The following is a 26,706-nucleotide window of genomic DNA, read 5'->3' as shown; positions in this document are numbered from 1 at the left end:
AATGCACCTAATTTTTTGTGTACTTTTTTATGGTAAGAGATATATGGGTGTCAAATCTGAGATCGTTGTCAGTCTCCACACCAAGTAGTTTGGTGTAATCTGATGGGGAGATGATGGTATTGTCTTTGGCTAGAATATTGACGTGGGGGTAATTTGGATAGATTTGGAGGGTTGGAAGATAATGAGTTTAGTCTTGCTAGGATTGAGTAGTAGCTGGGCGTTGGATAGCCATCTCTCTATAGATGAGAATGATTCCTGTGTGATCTTTTGGAGTTCCGGTATAGTTGGGTCAAAGCAGATGAGGGTGGAGTCATCTGCATACTGTATGAGAGAAGCATGCTTGGTGGCATTATGCAGGTCTTTAGTGAAAAGGGAGAACATATGGGGCCAAGGATGCAGCCTTGGGGAACACCGAGTGTAACAGGAAGTCTAGGAGATAGGTTATCATTCCAAACAACTGATTGCTGGTGGCCGGTGAGATAGCTGTGGAACCAATTGGTGGCTGATTGGGAAAAGGATAGGTTAGTGAGACAGAGAGTAGTATTTTGTGTGCTACCATGTCAAAAGCCTTTGATAGATCCAGAAATATAGCAGCGGAGAACATGCCATTGTTTTTATGATGAAGGATAGTGTTGGAGAAAGACAGCAAGGCGGTAGTAGTGCTGTGATATGGCCTGAAGCCATGCTGGGTTTTGGAGATGAGGTTATTAGCTAGGAGGTAGTCTAAACTTGAGAGTTAATGCATTTCTCAAGCATCTTGGAAAGTGGGGAAAGATGGCAATTGGGGCAGTAATTGGAAAGATCAGTGGAGGAGCCGCCTTTATGGAGGGGAATGATGTGGGATATTTTCCACAGAGTGGGGACATAGCTTTCTGATATGGAATGGTCAATTAACATAGAAACTGGATATGCTAGGGCATCAGCTGCTATTTTTAGGTATCCTGAGTGGAGATTGTCGGCTGCAAGTTTTGTGGGCTTAAGTTTTAACAGAAGTCATTTTATATAGGAGGTGGGTACTGAGGTGAAGGAAAATGCGGGGGATGGGGCGAAGAATTTGAGTTGGGTGTGGGTGGAGTGGATGTAGGGTAGCGCTGTTTGGCTAAAGATAGAATGGTTTCAGTGAAGTGTTTATTGAAAGAGTTGGCAATACTGTTGGAGGAGGGGGGAATGGTAGGTGGGGGTGTCTATTTTTCCCGGGTGGAGGATGGAGTTTATTGTGGACCAGAACTGCTTAGGGTTGTGGTGGCCCAAGTATGGAGCCTTGGGGGACTCTTGTAGTGATTGGAAGGAAGTTGGATTGGAAGTAATTCCATTTTACAGACTGGGGTCAACTGTCTAGATAGCTGGTGAACCAGATAGTTGAGAGAGTTGTGAGGCCTATATGATTTAGTCTGTGGAAAAACAGTTGATGGGAGACTGTGCTGAAGGCTTTTGGAAAGTCCAGAAAAAGGGTGGAGACAAAATTACCTGAGTTTTTACACTGATTAGTGGTATCTCGGAAATGTAGCAGGGCAGTTCTGGTGCTATGGTATGGTCAAAAGCCATGTTGGGTAGGAGAAAGTAATTGGTTATCAAGCAGAAAGCCTAGGAGTTACTGATGTATGCATTTTTCAAGTACTTTGGAGAGGGGTGGAAGAATTGCTATTGGGTGACTGACAGTTCTGGGGACGTACCATTTTTGTGCAATGGAATTAGGAAGGAAGGATTCCATAGGACTGGAATGTAGTTTTCTGTAATGTACCTATTAATTAGGATAGCAACAGGATAGAAGATGGTGTCAGTGACTATAGTGAGGTTTTCAGATGGCAGGTTGTCAGGAGCTAGTGCTGTGGGTTTCAATTTTTTTATGCATTTTTTTTCATGGTACTTATCTGGATGGTTGTGAGATTAAGTTGCAGTGTGGAACTATGATCTGAGAGGTTAGGTGGCATGCATATAGGCTGTTATAAGTTGAGTTGGGGTGTGGAGTTATGGTCGGGTGGTCAGGGGGTGGGTATAGATTGTTAGGTTGAGTTGGGGTGTGGAGCTATGGTCAGGGGGTTAGGTAGGTTAAGTATACATTGTTAGGTTATATTGTGGTGTGAAGCTATGTTTGAGGAGTTAGGTGGGGTGGTGTGGGTATAGGTTGTTACTGGCTGAGCTGGGGTGTGAAGCTGTGGTCATGGGGTTAGGTGGATTGGGTATAGTTTGTTATAGGTTTAATTGGGGTGTTGAGCTATGATCAGGGGATAGATATGGTGGGTATAGATTTTTATTGGTTGAATTGGGGTGGAGAGCTATGGTCGGGGGGTTAAGTGGGGTAGGGTACAGATTGATATAGGTTGAGCTAGGGTGTGGAGCTACGGTTTGGGGTTTAGGTGGGGTGATATAGGTTGTTAGGTTGAGTTAGGTTGTGCTTCTATGGTTTGGGGGGGGTGAGGTGGGTATTGGTTGCTATATGTTGAGTTGGGGTGTGGAGCTATGGTTGGGGGGATTAAGTGGGGTGGATACAGATTGATATAGGTTGAGTTAGGGTGTGGAGCTATGGTTGGGGGTTTAGGTGGGGTGATATAGGTTGTTAGGTTAAGTTAGATTGTGAATCTATGGTTTGGGGGAGGTGAGGTGGGTACAGGTTGTGTTGCAGTGTGGAGCTATGGTTGGGGGGGTTAGGTGAGGTGGGTATAGGTTGTTATAGGTTAAGTCAGGGTGTCTATGGTTAGGGGTGGGTGTACGTTGCTATAGGTTGAGTTGGGGTGTGGAGGTATGGTTGGAGGGTTAGGTGGGGTGGGTGTAGGTTGTTATAGGTTGATTTGGGGTGTCTATGGTTAGGGGTTGGGGTGGGTGTAGGTTGTTATAGGTTGAGTTGGGGGTAGAGCTTTGGTCAGGGATGTTGGGTGGGTATAGGTTGAGTTTGGGTGTGGAGCTATGGTCAAGGGGGTTAGGTGGGCTGGATGTAGGTTGTTATAGGTTGAGTTGGGGTGTGGAGCTATGGTCAGGGGGTTGGGGAGGTTACAGAGTGTTTTTGCTTGAGTTAAGTAGAGCATTGGATATGAAGTGTTTGTTGAATTTGCAATGTTCCTGCTGGTTTCAGATGGAAAGGATTTGGGGTGAAGTTTCTGTCTGTTTGTAGGGGGTTGTTTAATTTTTGCCATTTTTTTTTGTACTTGTTGGATTATGGAGAAGTAGTTCTTTTTATCATAATGAACTTGTGCCTTTGTGTGGTTTCTGAGGCACCAATATCTATCTAGGTAGGACTGGGTCCTAGTTTTGTGCTATCTGGCCTCTGTCTCTGTCTCTCATGAGTTCTTCACTTTGATGGGTTAACCAGATTTATGAAAATTGGTTATGTTTCTCACAGAGTTGAAATATAGGGGTTTGGGGAGCTTGTTGTATTTTCTGTGTTTTTAATTTCTTCAAGTCTTTTGGGTTTCTAATACAATGATGGGAATGGACCCCATTCTTATGTAAAAGTATGATTAAAGTTCATGAAATTAGTATTACTTCAATCTTTGATGTTAGTCAGAAGTGCTCTTCACAGCACCCACAATGTGCCCAGTAATGACTCCTTCTGTAATTCACATGGATTACATGTATTGGTAACATATCTAAGTACGACTGTAAATTATTTTTTATAACAACCATTGCTCCTACTACTATTGGAACTGTCTTGGTATCCTTCTTCCACATCACCCTTGTTTCTGCCTGCAAATCCTGACACTTTATGACTTTGTGTCTCTGTACTTACGACACTGTAGTCACTGGGTGTAGCGATTTAAATGATCAAGGCTACTTTTGTCCTTTTCATGGACCACTATATCCGTTTTTCTCACATCTATTTATTGAACTGTTGGTAATGGGTGATCCCATGTGATATAAACTTCATCATTTTCTATAATGCTTTGTGGAACACGTTTCCAGTGCTTTTCAGTTAGTACAATGTTATAGTGTTTTACAGTCTTGCCACATTATTATGTCTTTCAGTATACAGTTCTTCTGCCGTTAGTATTTCACATCTAGCAACAAGATGTGCAACTGTTTCTAATTCTGTTAACGCCACATGTTCAATGGACTTTATAAACCAACATGTAAGTAGTTCACTATCTTGGGCCACTAATATTAGCCTTTTGCCTTTTGGTTTAAATTCATCTCTCCTTAACCATTCCTATGTTCGATCCTAATCAAAATGAGGTTGGTCCAATAGCTCTCTATACTTGCAACCATATTAATGCATTTTCCACATTTTTTGCCTTCTCATCTGATCCTTCACCTTATATATATTCTATCTTTAGTTTTTTGGCACATTCAGTTTCTTTCTGATTTTTACTTACTTCTGGTTTTAATTCCATTCCTGCTTGACACCAAGATGCTTCTACTAAACTAAGCAGAGAAGTCATCTTTGACTTATTCTCCTTATGTTGTAAAACTTTTGCTATGTTTGGGTCTTGTGAGGTCAGCAGATATGTATGCAGTCCTATGAATGCAGATCTAGACATGTAATCAGTTTCGAGGAGGCCCATACCTCCTTCAGAAAGGGGAAGATATAATCTTGATATACACTGATTTTTATAAATCATTTGATGAGCATGAAACATCCTTCTTGTTTTCCTGTCCAACCGATCCAACACCTTTTGGAGAAAGTCAATCACTCTGAAACTGTAAGTTAGGACAGGAAGAACAAATTGGTTTATAGCTTGGACTTTGTTCCTTGATGTCAATGCTGTTTTCTAAAATATTCTTTACTAAGTTTTATTCACATTTATTCATGTTTTATTACTGACCCTTCATCAGTTCCCAGATATTTATACACTCCCTCTTGCTCAAGTTCTTTTATATCACACTCCTGTCCCAGACTGATGTTTTCTTGGTGCTGCAGCTTTCTTGATTTAAAGGTTTCTTTTGCATGTTTATCAAGATCAAATGACATTCTTATATAATACACCAAAATAATACAGGACAACACCCATCCTGCACATCTAGCATCTGGCAGGAGATGCTAACATGCATTCGCTGGCAGGACTAATAGATTCAGTAACAGTTTCTACCCTATAGTAATTAGACTTCTCAACTCAGGCACTAGTGCCAGTGGTCTGGATACATAGTAAATCAATTTTTATTTATTTGTCTCATATATACTTACATATATTCCAAGTAAGTGCAATATTTATTTATTATACCCATAGTCAGTATTACTTAACTCACTCAACTGCAATATTAGACAAATAACTTGTGCATTTCAATCTGTGCTGTGTTTTGTATTACTTTAAATAGGGTACCTAATTTAACTCAGGGGAGGATATTCTTTTCATTAATGAGTGTTGGTAAATGTCTCTACTCTTTCTTGTGTGCATTGGGAGTAATATTGTACTTGTTAGTTATGTTTATTCCTGTACTTGCATGTGTTGTTTCAATTTCCTTTGTAATCTCAAGAATTGAGCTGATGCACACAATTTAATTTAGGCTAGGTGTGTGTAGTTCTAAATGAGAATAAAGTTTACTTTGACTTATATCATCTAAAAAAGTTTTGACCACTTGCAGTTGTGCTTTCATTTCCTCATCTGATGAACTATACAGTTGTAAATCATCCAGAAAAAGAAGAGGAAAAGTCTTTACACTTTGTTGTTTTCTGGGAGCCATATTGTAGCCCTGACCTTATCTGTTAGCTAAACAGTTTAATGGGTTAAGGGCAAAACAAAAGAGCAGTGGTGGCAGAGTGTCACCCTGGAACATCCCTCTTTGAATTTTTATCCCAGGAATAATCTGTCCTTTATCATGCCTTAACTGCAAAGTGGTTTGCCATTGTTTCATGGTAAGTGTAATGTAATCGATCAGTGTAGTGTGTATCTTACACATTTTTAAACACTCTTTTCCATGAATGTGGGATACTATCAAATGTGTTTTTGTAGTCTATCTATGCCATATTTACATTCTTCCCCTTTTTACAATTTTCCATTATAACTTTGTTTACAACAAATGATCCTTTGTTCCGTATGACTTTCTTTTGCTACCCATTTCTTCTATGGCCATGACTGAGTTCTCTTCTAAATGACTATAAACTCTGCTGGCATCAATTCCAATGTATATTTTATACATCGTTGGAAGGGAAGTTATTGGTCTATAGTTTTAAGTTAGCATTCAGTTTCGCTCATAAGTAGGAGTATTGTTTTTCCTATTGTTAACCAAGTTGGTGTCTGTTTGGGGTGCACATATAAATAGTTCTTGCTCTTAGTTATATCTTCATGTAAAGATGGTAATACTTTTAGCCAGAAGTTAGGTACTGCATCTAGGCCTGGGGTTGTCCAATTAGGAGCTTTTCTTAACTTTGTTTCAGTCTCCCTGGCCGTTACTTCATCCCATTTTATATCTGAACATTTCAACTTCTTATTCTTTTGTTTACTTTTTCTATCCATTTAGCATCTTTGTTATGTTCTACAGGATCTTCATAGATATTTTTCCAAAATGTATCTATTTCTTCTTTTTTGGTGGTTTTTCAATTCCTTTTGCCTTGTTTTCCAATTCTCTATAAAACATTTTTGGGTCATCAATAAATTGTTTATTTTGTACGTTTTCTTTACATTTATGTGTATATCTTCTACGTTTTCTGCCTGTGCTGATTTTTTAGTTTATTTGCCATAGTGCCTAATCTGTTCTGATACTGCACATTGCTTTTATCACATCTAGCTTTTTGAATATTTCTGTTGATCTGTTCTCTCCTCTACACTCTTTTAACAGTCACACTTCTTGTCTTAATTGCTTTATAGTTTTCTCTATTTGAAACTTCCATAGTAGCATTTGATAATCCCTTTCCTTCCCTTACTGCCCTGTGTTTTGTGGTAAGATTTTATCTGTTATTAATTTAGCTGCACAGTAATATATCCTATTTACTTCTGTTATATCACAAGAATCTCTATGAGCAGCCCTAATTACTGTGTTCATTTGTTTTATCAAATTTCTAACTTTTGGGTTTTATTGACTTCCTGTAGTCTAGTTCATTCATTGATCTTAATATGTCTGTCCATCTCTGTTAAATCAAGCAACTCTTCTCTTAGATCATTTCCTTCTAAACTGAGGGCACATTCTTTGTTCTCCATTTCCTCTGGGCATTCTATAGAAAGTTCCAGACCATCTTCCTGTGCCACATTCTCTACAGTTTCATCCTGTGTTGTCTGTTGCTCTTTCATATGGGAACTCACTGGCCTATCATTCCACAACACTGACTGCATCAGAGATGCCACCGTTTCCTGTTTCTTCCCTTGCTGTGTAACTCTAGCTGAACTTTTGTACTGGTTTCCTTTGGAAGGCTCCGAAGTATCTTCATATGGCAACTGATCAGATGTTTCCAGCTCCACTGGTTTCTCCTTAATTTGGGGATACACATTGCTGTATCCTGCTGTGATGTTATCAGATTTTCTACACTAAATCCTTCACTTTGCAGGTAATCCATAACCTTGGTTTCTATTTCTTTAACTTCTCCATTACTAATCCTCTTTCTCTACATTTCCCCTTTGTTTTCTTATTTTTTGTATTGTAAAAGTTTCCATATCTGGATGCCTTTGTCTGTATTTCTCTTCAAATATCATTGGTGTTGCTCTTTTTGTGTTGATTAGTTTTGCTTTCTCCTTTTCATAAATACTGCACCATATTAAATCTCTTTTTCTTTCCCATGTCCTTATTTCTTTCTCTGCTGATGTAAGTGGGAGGGGTGATGATCACTGAGCGAGTCTGAGAGCATGCTGGCTAGCTTAATTTTTTCAGGGTTGGTTGAAAGTACCTAGTAGACTATGGATTTTTTTTGATACTTTGTCAAATTGAGTTGGTTGTTGGATCAGCTGAGTGAAATGATAGAAGTTAGTATTATGGGGGGTAGACCTATGTTTGTTAGAGGTCCAATCTATGTTAAGGTTACAGAGCAAGATGGTTTCTTGGTTGAAAGTAGATGATAAGTAGTAACGTATGTTTTCGATAGTCTTGGCTTTTTGGGGGGTAGGGAGGATGTAGGTGCTACAATGAATATGGATTTGTGATTGTTTAGGTGGTGTTTGCTATTAGTATTTCTTCATTGCCGTATTGTGGAATAGTTGGGAGGTGGGTATGAATTTGTAAGGTGGCTTGAAAGATGATGGCCACACCCTCAGCCCATTTACCTATTCGGTCTTTCTTAATGATGGTGTGACTGGGAGGAAAGATGTCTTCATCTTTAATTTCAAGACTTAACCAGGTTTCAGTGATAACTACGATGTGGAGTTGATGAAATTCAGTTTATGCATGAAGGTTTGATATCTTCGTGCAAAGGGTTCAGGTGTTGAGATTATATATTTTTAGGCTAGAAGAAATTGGGGTTTGTTATGTTTTGGAGGATTATTTAGGAGGGGAGTATTTATGCAGGGGGCTTGGGTGGGTTGGATGTTGGATTTGTTTAGGTGGGGCTAGTTTTGGGCTAGGGTTGGTGTGTGCATCTCCACTGTCTATTAGTTTCTTGGGGTGGTTCTTTCTCTCAAGCCTAATGCTCATGCTTCAACACAGGACCTAACGACTATTTTCTCTAAAAATACACTTTTGTGAAAAAACAGATGACCGAACATCAAAAAAATATATATATAAATAAATAACTACACTAAACACATCATATATATATATATATATATATATATATATATATATATATATATATATATATAGACACACACACACACACACACACACACACACACACACACACACACACACTCACACTTTACATTACAATCCACTTGATTGTAAATTACACTCTGATTGTTCACTAGAATGATATATATATATATATATATATATATATATATAAAATACATGCATACACACACACACACACACACATATATATATATATATATATATATATATATATATATATATATATATATATATATGGATTCACTTTATATCCTTGAAATACTGAAATATCGAATTTCAGTATTTCAAAGCTATAAAGTCGAATTTTTGAAACAGCAAAAACATACAACCGCGAAATTCAAAATCTCGCACACCGGATATTTTGAATTTCGTGGTTCTAATGCACGCAAACACAACACCACACAAGATACATTCTGCTTGCACACACACACATCACAGCAACAAAACACACTAATACACACCACAGCCCCAACACAACACCCTTAACACACACACACACACACACACACACACACACACACACACACACACACACACACACACACACACACACACACACACACATACACTTACCTGAATCTGTAACCACAGCAGAACCTCAGAAGCGTGAAATTCAAAACATCCGGTATTCGAGGTTTTGAATTTCGTGCTTCTGAGCTTTCTCTCTTTTCAGGATTCCACTTTATGGGCTTGAAATACTGAAATTCAACATTTCAGTAATTTGAGCTTCTAAAGTGAATCCATATATGTGTGTGTGTGTGTGTGTGTGTGTGTGTGTATATGTATATAAGAAATTCAACTTGAGACTGACGCTCAGGTGGTGAATCTTACATTCATACATAAAAATATTTCAAGCATGAGAATTAATGCCCTTCTAGCCTACTAATGTACCATAACAGTTGTCCCCGTAAGTGTCCAGGCAGTTCTTAAAAATATCAACTAGTGCTTGGTTTAACATAATTTGGTATTCTGTTCCACGCATCAGCAGCTTTCTTAGAGAACCAATTAGTACACTTCTCATTCCTATAGAATCTACATAGATTGTCAGATGATTCTCTAAGACTTTTGATAACCCCAAAAGTTCCCAGACGTAGTTGTCTCTAAATGCCTTATATACCTGAATAAGATCTCCTCTTAAATATCTATAAGTTCAGATATTTTTGCCTTCAATAATAACTTACATTTTTACATCCATGCATGCCCTTAGTATACTTACTGTGTACTCTTTCCAGTTTACTCATGCTGGTTTTCTTATAAGGTTTATATATTATAATTCCATACTCAAGTTTGGGTCTAATGTAATTAACAAAGAATGACTTTATCATTTCTGATTTCCTAGACTTTTCGTACAACCTATAGTTCTATAACTATCACTAACCATTTGGCTGATATGATTAGAACAACTCCAAGCTGGATCTACCCATATGTCCAGGTCCTTAAATGAATCTACAGCTTCAATTACTGTGTGCTGTATTAAATATTCATCTTTCAATTTATGACTCTTGAATCTCATATGCTTTGTTTTTCATGTATTTATCAGCATATTATTCTCTTGTGACCAAATAGTCAATTTAGTCAAGTTATGAAAGTCGAAGACCAGCAAATACTGCACATAAAAGAAATGTAGTCCAAGTTATCACAACCGCAGCTGCTATAATCCACAAAAGTCTTTTATTCACACAGTTATTGAGCGCTTTCATCTCAATAAAAAAGAGACTTCATCTGAATAACAAAGAAGAAATGGAAAAACACAATTTAAATACTAGCATCAATTGAAATTCCACCAATAAAATGTTGAATGTAATTTAAATAATTTACACATCAATTAATTATTTAAAAAGGCCTGGATAGGATCAGCATAAAATAGCTTTTTGCAACATATATTATATATTAAACAATATATTTATTTAATATATATAACCAGAATTGTATAAAAAGCACATATACCTTATAGGTTACTATATTTTATCTGCTTTTTCATGTAACATAGGAACAATTGAAACTGCATCATTCAAGCCTGGGGAGAACATTGCAGCCAGCCTGAACTGCCATTCCGTTTCTTTTTTCTTTAAAATGTTTTTCCAGTCTCCCCCCCTGCCATCCAGTTTAATAATTTCCACTATTCCAAATAAAAACTTGTCAACATTAGAACAAGTCTGAGAATGTTTATACAGTGCACTATTCTGCTTCCCATTTTTGATATAATTTACATGTTCATATATCCTTTTGCAGACAAGCCCTATCTGTAATACATGTAATCATAACCACAAAAGGGAAATTGGTGCGTGTGAATGAGAGATCCCAAGTCTTGTGTGAAAAGATCCATCATGTTAGGTAACTTGCGATGATTTCCCCTGCCCAGGTGAAGTAGAAGGGGAAACCAGTACTGTCTAGGCCAAAAGAGAGTCACCAACAAGATTTTGAGTCAGTCGCACATAATCTTGTGCAAAACCTACATAGAAGAGGAAGAGGAGGCTAGGCATACCGGCATTGTGGAGCTTTTCTCCAAGGGCCTCATCGGAAAATGAGACTTGTGCCCAGTCAAGCTTTTCCAGTAAACAAGACAATTAATAAATAAATAAATATAATACAGAAACATCACCTTCCAAGAAAAAGACATGGAGTCCACTTTCCAGGACAGAAGACTTGGCACTCTTGTGAAGTTGTCTAGTCAGAGGGGAGTATCAGTTTACCCAATTTCAGGTTATCTACATATAGACTGTAGAACACCACATATGACAAAGACAGGTCTGAAAGGTGCAATCTAAACAAGTAAGGGCTCAGGACTGAGCCCTGTGGGACACCCTGATTGTAATCAAGCATTTCACCTATCCAGCTGTTATATTATACTTGCTATGTCCTATCTGTAAGTCATGCAGCCATCCATCTTATCAACAGTAAATCAATATCTAGCTGTTGATTTATTGATAAATGTTTTCTGTATGACCTTGTCAAATGCTGAAGTTAAAACTATATAAATTGCATCACTGCACAATTTTTTCATCCATAGTTATTATTATATTACAGGTGGTAATAAATGTGTTTTCAACATATACATGCTGATATATGGTTTCAAGTTCCAATCTTTCTAATTCTGACAATAACTTATTTAATATTACCTTCTGTATTATTTTTCCACAACATGAAAGTAGACTTAAGGGTCTGCATGACTCTGAGTTTGAACTACAAACCTTGCCCGACTATTTTAATAAGAATGTCTCCAGTTTTGAGGAATCTCCCCATATTTATATGACCTAGTAAATATTAGATATAATGGTACTATAAGTTCTTACCGAAGTGTACGAAGTGAACAAACTGCCAAGGTTAATAATTTAAAACTGTATCCCTTTTAATTGTACATTGTTGACCTGGGTCTAAAGCACCTATGGTCCATCCCCCATAACAATTTGGCTTACTCTTAGTTCTAAGTAAAAAGTAGGTTACCCCCTTGCACTCTACAACAGTTTTTTCTAACCTTAAAAAGCCCTGAAAATTATATTCTAAATATAGCAAATACCCTAAAAGTAGTTTAAAATGCAGCTATTAAACTAAGAACTTGAATTACTTACAGTACGGCTCTAGGAAGCCTTAGAAAACCTTGTAGTCAGTATAAGCCCCGCTTCGCTTGGGCTCGCTCCATGCCCTACTCTGCCCCCAAATGCCACCCACCCCCATTACCACTAAATTTATAGTTACATAGCCACACTCCCTGTTACTAGAACCTATCAGCTTATAGCTGACATATTTTCTCCCACCCCCGCTCTATTACCTCTAAATTTACCATTCTATCTTCTGGTGTTGTACAATCCAAGCAATACAGATCCTTAACTTTACACACTCCATCACAAATAATGTTATACTCCTCTTTATTACCCATTTTGCTAGCCCCATATCTACTTACTTTGTACGAAAACCAGTTTCTCACTGGATATCAGTACCTGAAAGGCCATACTATCACCCCAGCTGTAAGCCCTTCCACCTTTCACCAATCTTACAGTACTGTGTCCAGCCCTACAGCATGCTCACTCTATCAACTTACCAATCCCAGACACATTAGTTCTAGATCAAAACACTATCATAAACGTATAAATAAATTCCTGAAATTCATCACAAGGTTTAAACATAACCTCACACTTGGTGGTGATATCCACCCCAACCCTGGCCCATCCACTTCAGTTAAACCTACCTTCTCTAATTGCAATCCAAGCCATAAACCTACAATTAATAGGCCAACTAACTCTCTCCTGGCCAGTCACCTTAACATTAGAAGTATTAACAACAAGGTAGACGAACTCCATGCACTCCTAGCTGTCCACTCCCCTGAGATTCTCTTTTTATCTGAAACCTGGTTAAAACCTAGCACTACAGACAATGAAGTGCTACCACCTAGGTATAACATACACAGGCTGGATCGTGCTTCCAGGAAGGGGGGTGGGGTAGCTGTTCTCTATAAATTTGTGTTGAACATCACCATTGAAGCTATACAACCACCTCAAATAAACAACTCAGAGATTCTTGCCACCAAATTGCAACTTAATAAAAATAAATGTATCTATATCATCTGTATGTACATCCCCCAGGCAATAATATAGCTACACTTCACTGGCTAACATATCACTATCCCCAAGAAACCCTACTACTCGGAGACCTTAACATAGGCTGGAATACCTGTTCCTCAGATTCCCCAACCACCCATGTTAACCTGCATGCATTCTCACAAATCATCACAACCCCTACCCGGATAGGTAAACCTAACCAAAAAGAAAGCATACTTGACTGGGTACTTATAAATAGTTATCCCCAGTTGTACACCTCTGGGACCCTCCCTGATGACCTAAGAAATCACCTTCTCATCTATATTATTAAGCACAAGGCCATCATGCCCAAATAACCCTTACTCAGAATGGTAAGAAACAAAAAATACTTTAACCCCGTCAAATTCCAACTAGAGCTTAACTCACGTAAATGGTCAATTGTAAAACACATACCCCTTAGTGGAAGCAGTCGCGACTTTAACAACAAATTCCTTGAGATCCTCGATTCTCTTGCACCCGTTCGCTCAGTAAGAACTAAGGCAAAAACTGCGCCATGGCTTTCCAAAGTGTCCAAACTAAAAATCACCCTTAGAAACAAGGCATGGGCATTATGGCGTACTACTAAAGGCCCCCAAGATCACATTAAATATAGGCAATTAAGGAACAACACTAAAAAAAAACATTTTACAAGACAAAAAAAACTACTACTATAATCTACAGGAAATAAATCAAAATAACCCTCAGAAGTTCTGGGCAGGTTTAAATAAACTATTACATCCTGGACAAACTTCCACCCCAATCCCTGCAGCCACCATTGATAAACCTTCTGAGGAAGTCTCCGACAGTTTTAACCAATTCTTTACTGAGACTATTCAAGTCCTAGAGAGCCAACTAGCTATCAGCTCCCCTGGCCATGAAGGTACCACCCCCAGAAACCAACTCACATTTAGATTCCAACCAGTTGCCACGTCACTCATCCGTACCTTGATCATAAAACTAAAACCAACTACACTCTGCGCTGATCAACTCCCTGCCGAGTATCTACAAAAAGCAGCTGATGCCACTGCTTACCCCATCTCAATACTAATCAACCGAACAACAGCAGAATCCCCTCCATCTGGAAAATATCCTATGTAATCCCACTTCACAAAGGAGGCAGCTCTACTGAGTTATCCAATTATAGGCCAATAGCTATATTATCCTCACTTGCAAAAATTATGGAAAAATGTATCCATAGACAACTGATGCACCACCTAACTCAGCACAACCTCATGGCAGTCTCCCAGCACGGCTTCCGACCTCACCACAGCACTACTTCAGCCCTCTTAGTCTTCTCCAACACCATAAACCTTAATCGCAATAATAATAACATATCCTCTGCCCTATTCTTGGATCTCTCCAAGGCATTTGATATGGTTGATCACAAATTACTAATCCACAACCTGAAAACATTCTGCCTAGATACTAAAGCCATTCAATGGTTCCACTCTTACCTGAATGATAGACAGCAGGCTGTCCTTTGGCAAAACAAACTCTCTAAACTCCTACCCAACACCTTGGGTGTACCCCAGGGATCTATACTAGGTCCCCTTCTGTTCTCCATCTTCATTAACGACCTTTATACTGCTATCCCTAAAGTCAGCTGTATCCAATATGCTGACGATTCCACCCTGATATGCTGGGCCACTTCTCCAACAGAGCTGTGGTCAGCTACACAAACCACCTTCAACACAATAGAAAACTGGCTTTCTGGTTGTCATCTGATGCTAAATCCCCAAAAAACTAAAATGTTGCTTTTCTCACCAACACACAGGTCTACTGCATTCACTTTTACCATAAAATCTAATAATGGCACAATAATCTCCCCAGACTCCTCCACAAAACTGTTAGGTGTTATCATCGATAATAATCTTAAATTTGAACTACATGTTAATCAATCCATCAAGACCATCGATAAAATACTAGGGTCACTTTACAGGATAAAAGCCTTCTTAACCCCTCCTGCTCCTACTTTCAACTCTTCTGCATGTATCCCCGTTACTCTCCAATCTAAATAAGTCTATCCTTAAACTCTCTATCTGCTACAACCACAATGCCAGATTTGCCACTGGCCTGCCTTATAGGACTCATCATTGTATCAAGCTAAACCAGCTTGGGTGGCTAGAATTACCCAGCTTGATCCAGTATAACCTACTGATTATTGCCCATAAGATCCTTTACAATCCGGACAATACTCCTGCTCTTAAAAATACTATCACCCCCTATCACAATCCCCGATCTCTTCGATCCTCTAATAAACTACTAGTCCAGAATATCAAAACTAACAACTTTGTCGGTGACTCTCTCTTTGCCAACTCTGTAGGCAGATCCTGGAACTCTCTCCCACCTGAAATGACTTTGCACACCACCCTGAGTCAATTTAAGACTACACTCAAACAACATTTGACACTAAACTGGCTATGTCAATGTAGCAAGCCTAACTCTCCTTGACAATGAGTTAAAAACAGTATTTTAGCCTACTTGTGACACTTAATCCTGACCTATACTTATGTTTATCTCTAAACTTGTTTAGGTATGTAACCACTGTAAATATCGCATTTGAATCTTACTGTCTGAGTTAATAACAGTATTTTTAGCTGACGTGCTACTGAATGATGACCTACTCTCAGGATTTTCTTTAACCCTGGATCTTCTATAACTTGCTTATGTATGCAACCACTGTAAATATTGTATCTTAACTGCTTGTTTAGGTATGTTAAATACTGTATTTTAAATTTAACTGCTTACCTTGGAGCTTTTCTCCCCGGGCCTCCGCTGAAAATGGACATGTATCCAGTTGGACTATCCTGGTCAAGAAATGTAAAATAAAATAAATAAATAAAAATAAGTGTGGTCAGGTCATTATTACTAATTCTGACTCCTCCCAGTGTTTCATTTTTGGATCTAGTTTGCATAGTTCTTTTTCAATATAATCTAATTTGATTCCAGTATCTGAGGTTACCTGGATGTCTCTAACAACTTATTACCCCCTTTGTGGAGCCAAACTGTTTTACATAGGATTTTGTAAATATATCTATAATCCATTGTGTCTGAGAATAAATTTTAGAAGCTATACACATTTTATCAATTTGTATGTCTTTATTCCTTCCACATCTTATGCATCTATAAAATGTTTTCCTAATAAGTTCAATATCTATATACATTTTCTTCAAATTTTTCTTGATCTTGTCTCAGACTAAGCTTTGTCTGTCCAACTTGTTTATTTCAGTTTTCAAAGTTGCAGTTCCGACTTCTTTTACATTTCTTATATTTTCTTCTCTCTCACTTTAATCTGGTATCTTGTTCTTATGGAAATATATCCCCCCTGATGCTGTAGGGTCTATATTATATCACTGAACGTTTAAAAAAGTGAACAATGAATAATTGAACCCATGTAAGCGAAAGCTTACATCTTGAAAGCTCAGAACAGCAATTTTTTTTCCAAGGGAGAAAAATCGCTGTTCCAAACAAAAAAAAAAATTGAAATCATACATAAAGTGGAGGGCTTCTTACTTAAATAAACCAACTCCGAGATCGCACTACAGTGCCGAAAACAGCAAAGTAACGGAAGCAGCCAAGCAAATTCTTTCCCTGGGAAAGAATTCACTTAACCGCTTCGCTATTTTGAATTTTCATTGTTTTAAGTTCAACCAAGACGCATTCGATATAATGCGTCTTTGGTCATCTAATAAGAACCCGATGCTGTATGCCTAGATTCTGATGTTAAATTTTTTTTTTTTTTTTTTTTTGCACTCAATTTCTCTTTTAAAACTTTCGGCATATCTTTTGCAGTTTTTCCACTGAATGCATCACTTCAATTAGTTTTACATAATGACCGTTTTGCTTCCATATAATGTGTAATTAACCTTCTGCGCATTGGTTTAGATTTCAGTTCTATCTAGCAATAAATTGACCTTTATAACTCCATGATCACTGCACATCAATGGTCGGTGGTAAAACTTGACATGAAGTAACAGTAATTTCTTTGAGAACACAAACAGTGTCTAGTATGTTCCTTTTCATGGTAGTTTTTTTTTATAATCAGAAGCAAATGTTCATGAACATACATTATCAATAGTTTCCTTACTAATGTTGAATCAATATTATTCCAGTTTGTTACTGGTAAATTTAAGGCCCACAAACTGTTTTTCTTCTCTCCTAGGTTGCGTACAAGAAATGTATGAATTCCTCTAGGTTATCAGCAATTGACTTTGGTGGTCAATACACTCGAATAATTGTTATACAGTACATTCCAGTGTTGTGTTTATTGTCACAGTTGCACAATCTATACCGTAGTTGTTAATATTGAATATGTAATAATCACAGCTCTCAAAACTATATTTAATCCCTATTATAACGCTGCCACCTGATTTTTTGTTAGAATGTCTGTTATAATTAAAACATTTATACCTTGAGAGAACTGGTTTCCAGGCATTGCTCTTTAACCATGTTTCTCAAACAATAACAGCAGTCTTGTGGGAACAAAGCAAATTTTCCGTTAAAAAACTTGCCATCAGAGATATATCAAATGTTGCTATCTGTGAACTTCTACATTTTTGACCAGGGAGAAATTCTGCCTTGTGTTGGTTAAATACTGTAAAATATCTGCTGCAAAAATGTTCTTCTTTGATCTTGACAAATGCACTGCATCCTGTCAGAACACATGTGTGCCCAACATTAGGGTCATATGCTCTACACATGTCCATTTTTTTAAAATGGGACATTTTTTCATGTAGGTGTTTACCCAAAAACTCTTCTCATTCATGGTGACCTGACTCTCCTTTCTACATGTGACTTGTGAAAAATACATCCTGACACCAGTACAAGTTATACTATCGAAGAGGGTTGTAAGTTCCCTACTAACAGTCAGAGAGTCCTTGTACCTACATGAATAAAAACAGATCCGTACTTTGTTACATTAAGGTGTTCTACGGCTTGTCTCATCCTCTCTATTTTGTTCCTGGCAAGCATAACACTATTCAATGTTCATGATCTTCTCTGCAAATTTAAGTATCAGTTCCTTTAATAATTGAATCTCCAATCTTTTCTGAGCAGACATGAAGGATCTTCAGCTTTTAATTCAGTAATATCTGCTCTACAACTGTTGCAAAGGAATGATCTTCATCACCATTAGTGTTATTAATCCCACTGTTTTCACTGTGTATTACATTTGCAAGCATACAATTTTCATCCAGCTGGCTTTGCACAACCACAGCTTGAGGCATGTTGTCAGCGTCTGTCTTTCTTATATTTCTTTCTTACAGTAATGTTCTTCAATTCTTACACTTTCAGTTTTGACTTTTTTCCTTTTCACCTGCCCCTTGCCTCTTTTTTTCTACCTTCTCTTTTGGAAAAATGCTACCTTTTTCTGTAGACTGAAGGTTTTCTGACAGAAAAATATTATCATTCCCTGTAATCGGTGTGTTACATAACAAAGCAGTGTCCTTTTTAGTATGTATTCTCTTTATTTTACATAAAGTTAGCAACTTCTTTTTATTCCCTGTATTTCTTGTGAATTTCTTCCTTTTTTTCCCTTCTAAACACCCTGAATCCTCAGAGTGCTGAATACTTGTATCCAGAATTTCAAAGTTGTCAGCGGCATCATCTTGTTTCACTGAGGTTGAGTGATCTTTACTGACAATAGACACATCCTTTCCTAAATGTGTTCTATTTGCTCTTTGTCTAACATTACCTATCTCACCCGTCCAGTCATAAATATATATAACAACAGTTCAATTGCATAAGTTCAACTGTCAGCATTAAGTCTAGGTTTACTACTAATAATGGTAAGCAAATCATTCAGCTTTTGACATGAGGAGCACAGATCATCAGTAGTAAAAGGTTTTTACTTATAGGTTCATAGATTAGTACTAAGCTAACTGCCCTTGCGAGCCATTTTAAACCTAGACAATTATCCCTTGTGAGACTCAAACCCTGTGTCTTGTGTTTGTAATGCAAACACCTTAACCATTAGGCCACCCTCCCACCTTTTTTTATATAAAAAGCATTTATTACACCATAGAAGACAACTCTGCTTCAGCAAATCATTAATGGCATACTCATTTAAGGAATCCATTTAAGGAATCCATATTCAGTTTCAAATGAATAAAGAAATAGCAAAAGAAAAAAATAATCAAAATAATTTACCACAGAATTATGTCGCATGTGACTGTGTGGAGTAGAGTCTTCTCACTATCCTTCGCAGTTGCACTTCTTTTTAATAGTAAGATCAATAAATCACAAACCAAGACAGGATTGTTTAGATAAGCACTTGGCATCCATGTTGAGGACACATAATAACAGGTTATAATTGGTGAGACCCGATCACAACTCTTTGTAGTGCATGGAGTTTTACTACTCCATGTTCTACCTGCTAAAAAAAAAAAAAATGGCCGAAGTGTGTTACTTAGCAAGTGGTGTCGCATAGCATGTAAGGAAAAAAAAATCAGGGACAGTTTTTAAATACTACCCTAATTTAAATAAGTTACTTACAGACTAAAGTCTGTAAACTTCAGTGGACATAGGAGGATAGATATTGAGTGCCCCTTCCGTTATCCCCGACATTTGTTACACACCTTTGAAAATGCTATTATGGATGGGTGTCACACAACAGTAGCATGTAACAAGTTTATCTTTTTTCTGATTTTGGAATGTAGTCACAGCACTCCATGCACTACAATGAAATTCAAACACAAGAGGCAAGACGGTTACAATGTGTTATATCTGTCAATTCTACTTTACACTGTTTGTTCTAGATCCTAAAACCTAGGTCTATTAAGTATATCAATGTGTGCATCCGACATAACTGAGATACTTGCAAAATGTTACCTGCAAATTAATTTTAATTTGCATCAATAGAAAAGTCTTACCTGAAAATGTACACTTCAAGCCTAATTCACTTACTTTAAACACAAATAAGTTATCTACATTGTTAGTTAAAACTCCAAGACAGACACAACTAAGTTAGAGTGGATTCTTTAAGGCATTACATAGCAAAGGCACCAGTTTAGCTGGACCTTTCTTTGACTTTTACTGAATGGTTTGTCTGTGTGGCCTTTTATCCTTTAGTTTGGATGTTAATTGGGATCATTTGCAACCAGCTTAATGTTTATGGACATCAGGCTTGGCCTTAAGCTGTGTGTTTCCAAAGTATAGTCAAACAATCCACTTACGTTACACCGATGAAGGAAGAAACATGGCATGCTTACAGCTGGTAGTTTACTGTTCTGAATACACCAGTAAAAAGTGAAAAGTCATGGGCATTCAGAAGGTATGTAGCTGAAACACTGATTTGTCCATATGGAGCCATTTGCATACATCTCATAGCCCTCTACTGCAAGGGGTTTAGGGTATTACACAGTGAAGACTCTAGCTTAGCTACGTCTTTCTTGTAGTTTTTCTTGAATGATCTGTCTTTGTGACATTTTTACCTTTTGGTTTACAGACTGTTATTAGTGTCCATATCTAAATGCTTAGTTTATTATCTAAAAATAAGTAACCAAAAACAGAAAGTTACTACTTCCATAGCCCTCTGTATGTTTCGCTTTTTCCATACTTACCATAATATCTGGCACTAGGATTCTGATTATGTACGTGTCTCCAATGTCCTTTTATTTGGCATCAACCATAAATAACCATGGCTTAGTAATAAGTTAAACTGTCAGTCATTTTTCACTAATTTGTATAATCACTATCAGGGAAACAGTATCAGAATAAAAGATGTGGAGATGTGGTGAGATGTATTCATAAACACCTTCACAGTGGGCTACATTTATAGACTTTACCTTTAGGATTTATGTAAAACCCACCCTATGAGTGTGTAAAGACTCTAGCAACAAACATTACCACATGTTTTAACTATCTGCATTACAATAATTTATTTATTTTATTTTGCATTTGTTTACTGGGAAAGTCCGACTGGGAAAAGACCCATTTTCAGCGGAGGCCAGGGGAGAAAAGCTCTACATATAGAGATTATACAAAACGTATACAAAAAAATTATATAAAACTTATACAATAATGTGAAGTGAACTTGAAAAAATATCAACAAACATCAGAATCTTTTTATACTTTCTGTTCACTTTAATAACGTATGTTATACAGTCTGAAAACAACTTAGTATGGTATCATTTGCTGTTCAACAAAACTCTAACGTCATTGACTACTGCCAGAAGGCAGACTAACAAAGTGAAGTCATATCAACCTAGGAACACTACAGTGATGAGCACTCTCAAGTTGCTGAAACTGAATGACAACTTCTGTTCTCCCTCTTAAAAGTTAGGTGCCTGACTCACGTAATTAAACACAACGCATTTGAGTTTTGATGCTTATAAAGCTTTTTTACACTCACTCAATCTGTGGTCATCTCATAAAGGGTTTATATTATAACCTCAAAGGATTAAAAGAGTGAATGCTCTTTAATCGACCCCTTAAAAATCAAAAGCACTAAATCCCGAACACATGGAACAGCTATTTTTTTCCCAGGGAAAAAAAATTGCTGCTCCGCAAAAAAAAAAAAAAAAAAAAAAAAATAATCCAAACGCATACCATCTCCAAGATCGCACCACAGTGGCGGAAATGGCAAAGTCCCGAAAACGGCCCAGTGATTTTTTTTTCCCTGGGAAAAAATCACTCCTCTGTGTGTTCAGGATTTAGTGCTTTCGATTTTATGGGGTTGATTAAAAAGTGTTCCCTCTTTTAATTGTTCGAGGTTATAATATAGGGCCCTCATAAATCCCTTGAGCTCTGTTTTTAGGATTTACAGATGTCATACTCTTCAGTAGCGGGAAATACCCTTTTAATGTCTAAATTCTTGTAAACTATATTCCATATGTTACTCATATCAATATACATCGATTAAATTATGAATAAGAGCGTCAGATTATGAGTAAGGGAATTTAACACACCAACACAAACTACTCGTACAGATGAACAAGTCAAGATTCTAATGCTGGATGACTTTCAACATACTTTAGAAAAAGAAGATAATGTTTACCTGGTTTTCATGGTTGTCTTTGCCTCCTGGTCCCACAAACTAACATCAATGTCACCTGACACATCAATCCCAATGCAGCCTTGAAACTCAGCAAGAATATGTAGGCCAGACTGTAGAGATATAGCCTGCATAGAAAATCAGATTAAAAGCCGTAATTCAAAATCCGATTGCCTTAGTCATTCTTCATCTCTCTGATATGTTCTATTAAAAGAATGGTCTGCTCTCGCTACTGTTTGCAATTAACATATGAAAGAAGGACACTGCTTAAATGAGGAAGTAACTACATCCTGTACAGTGCTTCAGATGATAAGTACAGAAAGCAGATTTTAGTTATCATAAATTATTTGGACTAGGATCTTTATCAATAAACAACACAATCCTGTGCAAAGAGTCAGTATTCACAAATAAACATTTTAACTTCATATGGAATGAAGTTCAGTTGGTGGATATATCCCCTGGTGATTTATTTGTGAATAGTGCCACATTGCACAGGATTGTGTTGTTTATTGCACCTGTTACCAGTTTGTTTTTAGGATCTTTATCAACAGTCAGCTCACAAAGGCACTAACACAGTACCTTTCTATATATGAGTACATACAGTAGCTGCTTTCAACATCCAACAGCCAACACTGTCACTCAGCTAAATGGTTCTGCAGTCAGCAAAAATACACCTTTCACAGCTTCACTTTTTTTATTATTATGTGCAGAAAGTGCGTTATACTGTATTTCACACAGTTGTCATGGGCTATCCTGCATTTCTTCACAAATCATCTCCATAACAGTGAAAATAATATTTGCTTGAGATCACTGTGTGTAGTTTTGGTGAGTTTTTCCTTTTTCTATTGTTGCACAATTATGAAGATGGTATATATAAATTTGGGGATGTGGGAGGCTTGCCCTGCATGGTAAAGGACTTTAAAGGGATGGGGGGATCAAAATATTTTCAATATATGACATTAGAATGAACGGCTCTTAAGTGTTTTAACCACCTGTGATCCCTCAAGTATTTTCTGAGCAATCAAGCTCATCTCGTGAAGTGTTAAAAGTAAAAGCACTAATTTTCAAAATGTACAACAAATGGGTGGGAATGTAAAACTGTATTATTAAAATTAGCAAAGAATGGTGGAAATTCTTTAAAATGTTACTGATTTTCACAGACATCCCTTCATTGTGCCATTAATAAAATCTCAAATCATGTAAGTTTACTTATATAACACAATAACCAATTACCATCACCAGTTTGGCTCAATACCCATTTACATGGAAATTCAAGAAGAAATAAATATAAAAAAAATATGCAACAGATTACTTTAGGAAAGCAGTATGCCTTATTTTAAGTAGTAGTGGGTCATAGAAAACAATGTTGCAAATTCAATTAATGAAAGTTATTAATAAACAATACACTCTAATAGCAAACTATGAGATGAGGGATGAGAGGGTGGCCTAATGGTTAAGGTGTTTGCCTTACAAACACAAGGTGCAGAGTTTGAGTCTCACAAGGGAGAATTGGCTAGGCTTACAATGGCTCGCAAGGGCAGTTAGCTTAGTACTAACCTATGAACCTATAAACTAGTCAACGTGTTCACAAACAAATATTTATTGCAAAACTCATCACACCTCTCAGCTTAAAACAGTCTTTAGACCCATTGTCATTTGGATATTTTTACACCATTATTTCTTCACTCCGTTAATGTTTATATGCATATATAATCTGGAAGTTATGATAACAGTCTGTGTGAACACTCTATTGTTTTGGTTAATATATATATATATATATATATATATGTATGTATGTATATAAAACCCAGCCACTGGGGATGCACAAGCCAGTGCATTTCTTTGTGCCAGTCCCAAGCCCGGATAAATGGGGAGGGTTGCGTCAGGAAGGGCATCCGGCGTAAAACCTCTGCCAAATTACTTATGCGGACAACATTTCATATTTCCATACTGGATCGGTCGAGGCCCGGGTTAACAACGACTGCCACCAGAACTGTTAGCCAACAGGGTGCTGGCGGAAATTGGGCTACTGTTGGCCGAAGGAGAAGAGGAGGGGGGAGGCATGCCCGAAGGCAGGAAGAGAGGAGGAAGGTTAGGAGTGTAGTAGTGAGAGTAGGAACTTTGAATCTTGGCAGTATGACTGGTATAGGAAGAGAGCTAGCTGATATGATGGAGAGAAGGAAGGTTGATATATTGTGCGTGCAAGAGACCAGATGGAAGGGAAGTAAGGCCAGGTGTATAGGAGGCGGGTTCAAATTGTTTTATCATGGTGTGGATGGCAGAAGAAATGGGGTAGGGGTTACCCTAAAGGAACAGTATGCCAAGAGTGTTTTGGAGGTAAAGAGAGTGTCTGATAGAGTGATGTTTATGAAGTCTGAAATTGATGGTGTAATGATGAATGTTGTTAGTACATATGCTCCACAAGTTGGGTGTGCTATGGATGAGAAAGAAAAATTTTGGAGTGAGTTGGATGAAGTGGTGGTGAGTGTACCCAAGGGTGAGAGACTAGTGATTGGAGCAGACCTGAATGGGCATGTTGGTGAAGTGAACAGAGGGGACGAGGAAGTGATGGGTAGGTATGGTGTTAAGGAGAGGAATGCAGAAGGTCAGATGACTGTGGATTTTGGAAAAAGGATGGACATGGCTGTGGTGAATACATATTTTAAGAAGAGGGAGGAGCACAGGGTGACGTACAAGAGTGGAGGAAGATGCACTCAGGTGGATTATATCCTATGTAGGAGGGTCAGTCTGAAGGAGATTGGAGACTTTAAAGTGGTGACAGGGGAAAGTGTAGTTAAGCAGCATAGATTGGTGGTCTGTAGGATGACGGTCATCAAGAAGAGGAGGAGAAGTGTGAAAGCAGTGCAAGGATTAAATGGTGGAAGTTAAAAAAGGGTGATTGTGAGGTGGAGTTCAGGGAAGAGTTAAGATAGGCACTGGGAGGTAGTGACGAGTTACTGAATAGCTGGGAAACTACAGCAGAGCTAGTAAGGGAGACTGCTAGAAAGGTGCTTGGTGTGATATCTGGACAGAGGAAGGAGGACAAGGAGACCTGGTGGTGGAATGAGGAAGTACAGGAGAGTATACAGAGGAAGAGGCTGGCAAAGAAGTGGGATTGCCAAAGAGATGAAGAAAGTAGACATGAGTATAAGGAGATGAGACGCATGGCAAAGAGAGAGGTGGCAAAGGCTAAGGATAAGGCATATGGAGAGTTGTATGAGAGATTGGACACTAAAGAGGGAGAAAAGGACCTGTACCGATTGGCTAGACAGAGGAACAGAGTTGGGAAGGATGTGCAGCAGGTAAGGGTGATAAAGGATAGTGAGGGAAATGTACTCACAAGTGAGGAGAGTGTGTTGGGTAGATGGAAAGAGTACTTTGAAGGGCTGATGAATGAAGAGAATGAGAGAGAAAGAAGGTTGGATGATGTGGGGATAGTGAATCAGGAAGTGAAACAGATTAGCAAGGAGGAAGTAAGGTCAGCTGTGAAGAGGATGAAGAATGGAAAGGCTGTTGGCCCAGATGACATACCAGTGGAAGCATGGAGGTGCTTAGGTGAAATGGCAGTGTAATTTTTAACCAGATGGTTTAATGAAATTTTGAAAAGTCAGAGGATGCCTGAGGAGTGGAGAAAAAATTGTTTTGGTACCTATCTTTAAGAATAAGGGTGATGTGCAGAGCTGCAGTAACTACAGTTGGATAAAATTGATCAGTCACAGCTTGAAGTTATGGGAAAAGAGTAGTGGAAGCTAGGTTAAGAAGGGAAGTGATGATTAGTGATCAGCAGTGTGGTTTCATGCCAGGAAAGGGCACTACAGATGCAATATTTGCTCTGAGAGTGTTGTTGGAGAAATACAGAGAAGGTCAGAAGGAGTTGCACTGTGTCTTTGTGGACTTAGAAAAAGCATATGACAGGGTGCCTAGAGAGGAGTTGTGGTATTGTATGAGGAAGTCGGGAATGGCAGAGAAGTATGTAAGAGTGGTACAGGATATGTACGAGGGTAGTGTGACATTGGTGAGGACTGCGGTGGGAGTGACAGATACGCTTAAGGTGGAGGTGGGATTACATCAAAGATCAGCTCTGAGCCCTTTCTTATTTGCAGTAGTGATGGACAGGTTGACAGATGAGATCACACAGGAGGACCCGTGGACTATGATGTTTGCAGATGACATTGTGATATCTAGTGATAGTAGGGACCAGGTTGAGGAGACCCTGGAGAGGTGGAGATACGCTTTAGAGAGGAGAGGAATGAAGGTCAGCAGGGCTAAAACAGAATATATGTGTAAATGTGAGGGAGGGTAGAGTAGAGCTGGTAAAGGTGGATGAGTTTAAGTACTTGGGATCAACAGTTCAGAGTAATGGTGAGTGTGGAAGAGAAGTGTAGAAGAGAGTACAGGCAGGGTGGAATGGGTGGAGAAGTGTGTCAGGAGTGATTTGTGACAGACGGGTACCAGTAAGAGTGAAAGGGAAGGTCTACAAGAGGGTAGTGAGAC

At 38.1% G+C, this 26,706-nt stretch overlaps 1 protein-coding gene across 2 annotated transcripts in view; it reads right to left on the bottom strand.

Annotated features, from left to right (window-relative positions):
• The window catches only part of LOC122789471 (microsomal triglyceride transfer protein large subunit-like), a 1,260,333-nt gene that overhangs the window by 180,179 nt on the left and 1,053,448 nt on the right, over positions 1–26,706 (bottom strand). For both annotated transcript variants that reach the window (XM_044056964.1, XM_044056965.1), the window contains exon 16: positions 22,216–22,340. In XM_044056964.1, the coding sequence (XP_043912899.1) occupies positions 22,216–22,340 (125 nt within the window). The remainder of the gene's footprint in view (positions 1–22,215; positions 22,341–26,706) is intronic.

Source organism: Protopterus annectens, chromosome 14.part0 (genome assembly GCF_019279795.1).
Source record: "Protopterus annectens isolate FY-2018-M chromosome 14.part0, PAN1.0, whole genome shotgun sequence".
Taxonomy (NCBI): domain Eukaryota; kingdom Metazoa; phylum Chordata; order Ceratodontiformes; family Protopteridae; genus Protopterus; species Protopterus annectens.
The sequence above is the reverse complement of the archived record's forward strand: the minus strand, read 5'-3'. Positions and strand labels throughout refer to the sequence as shown.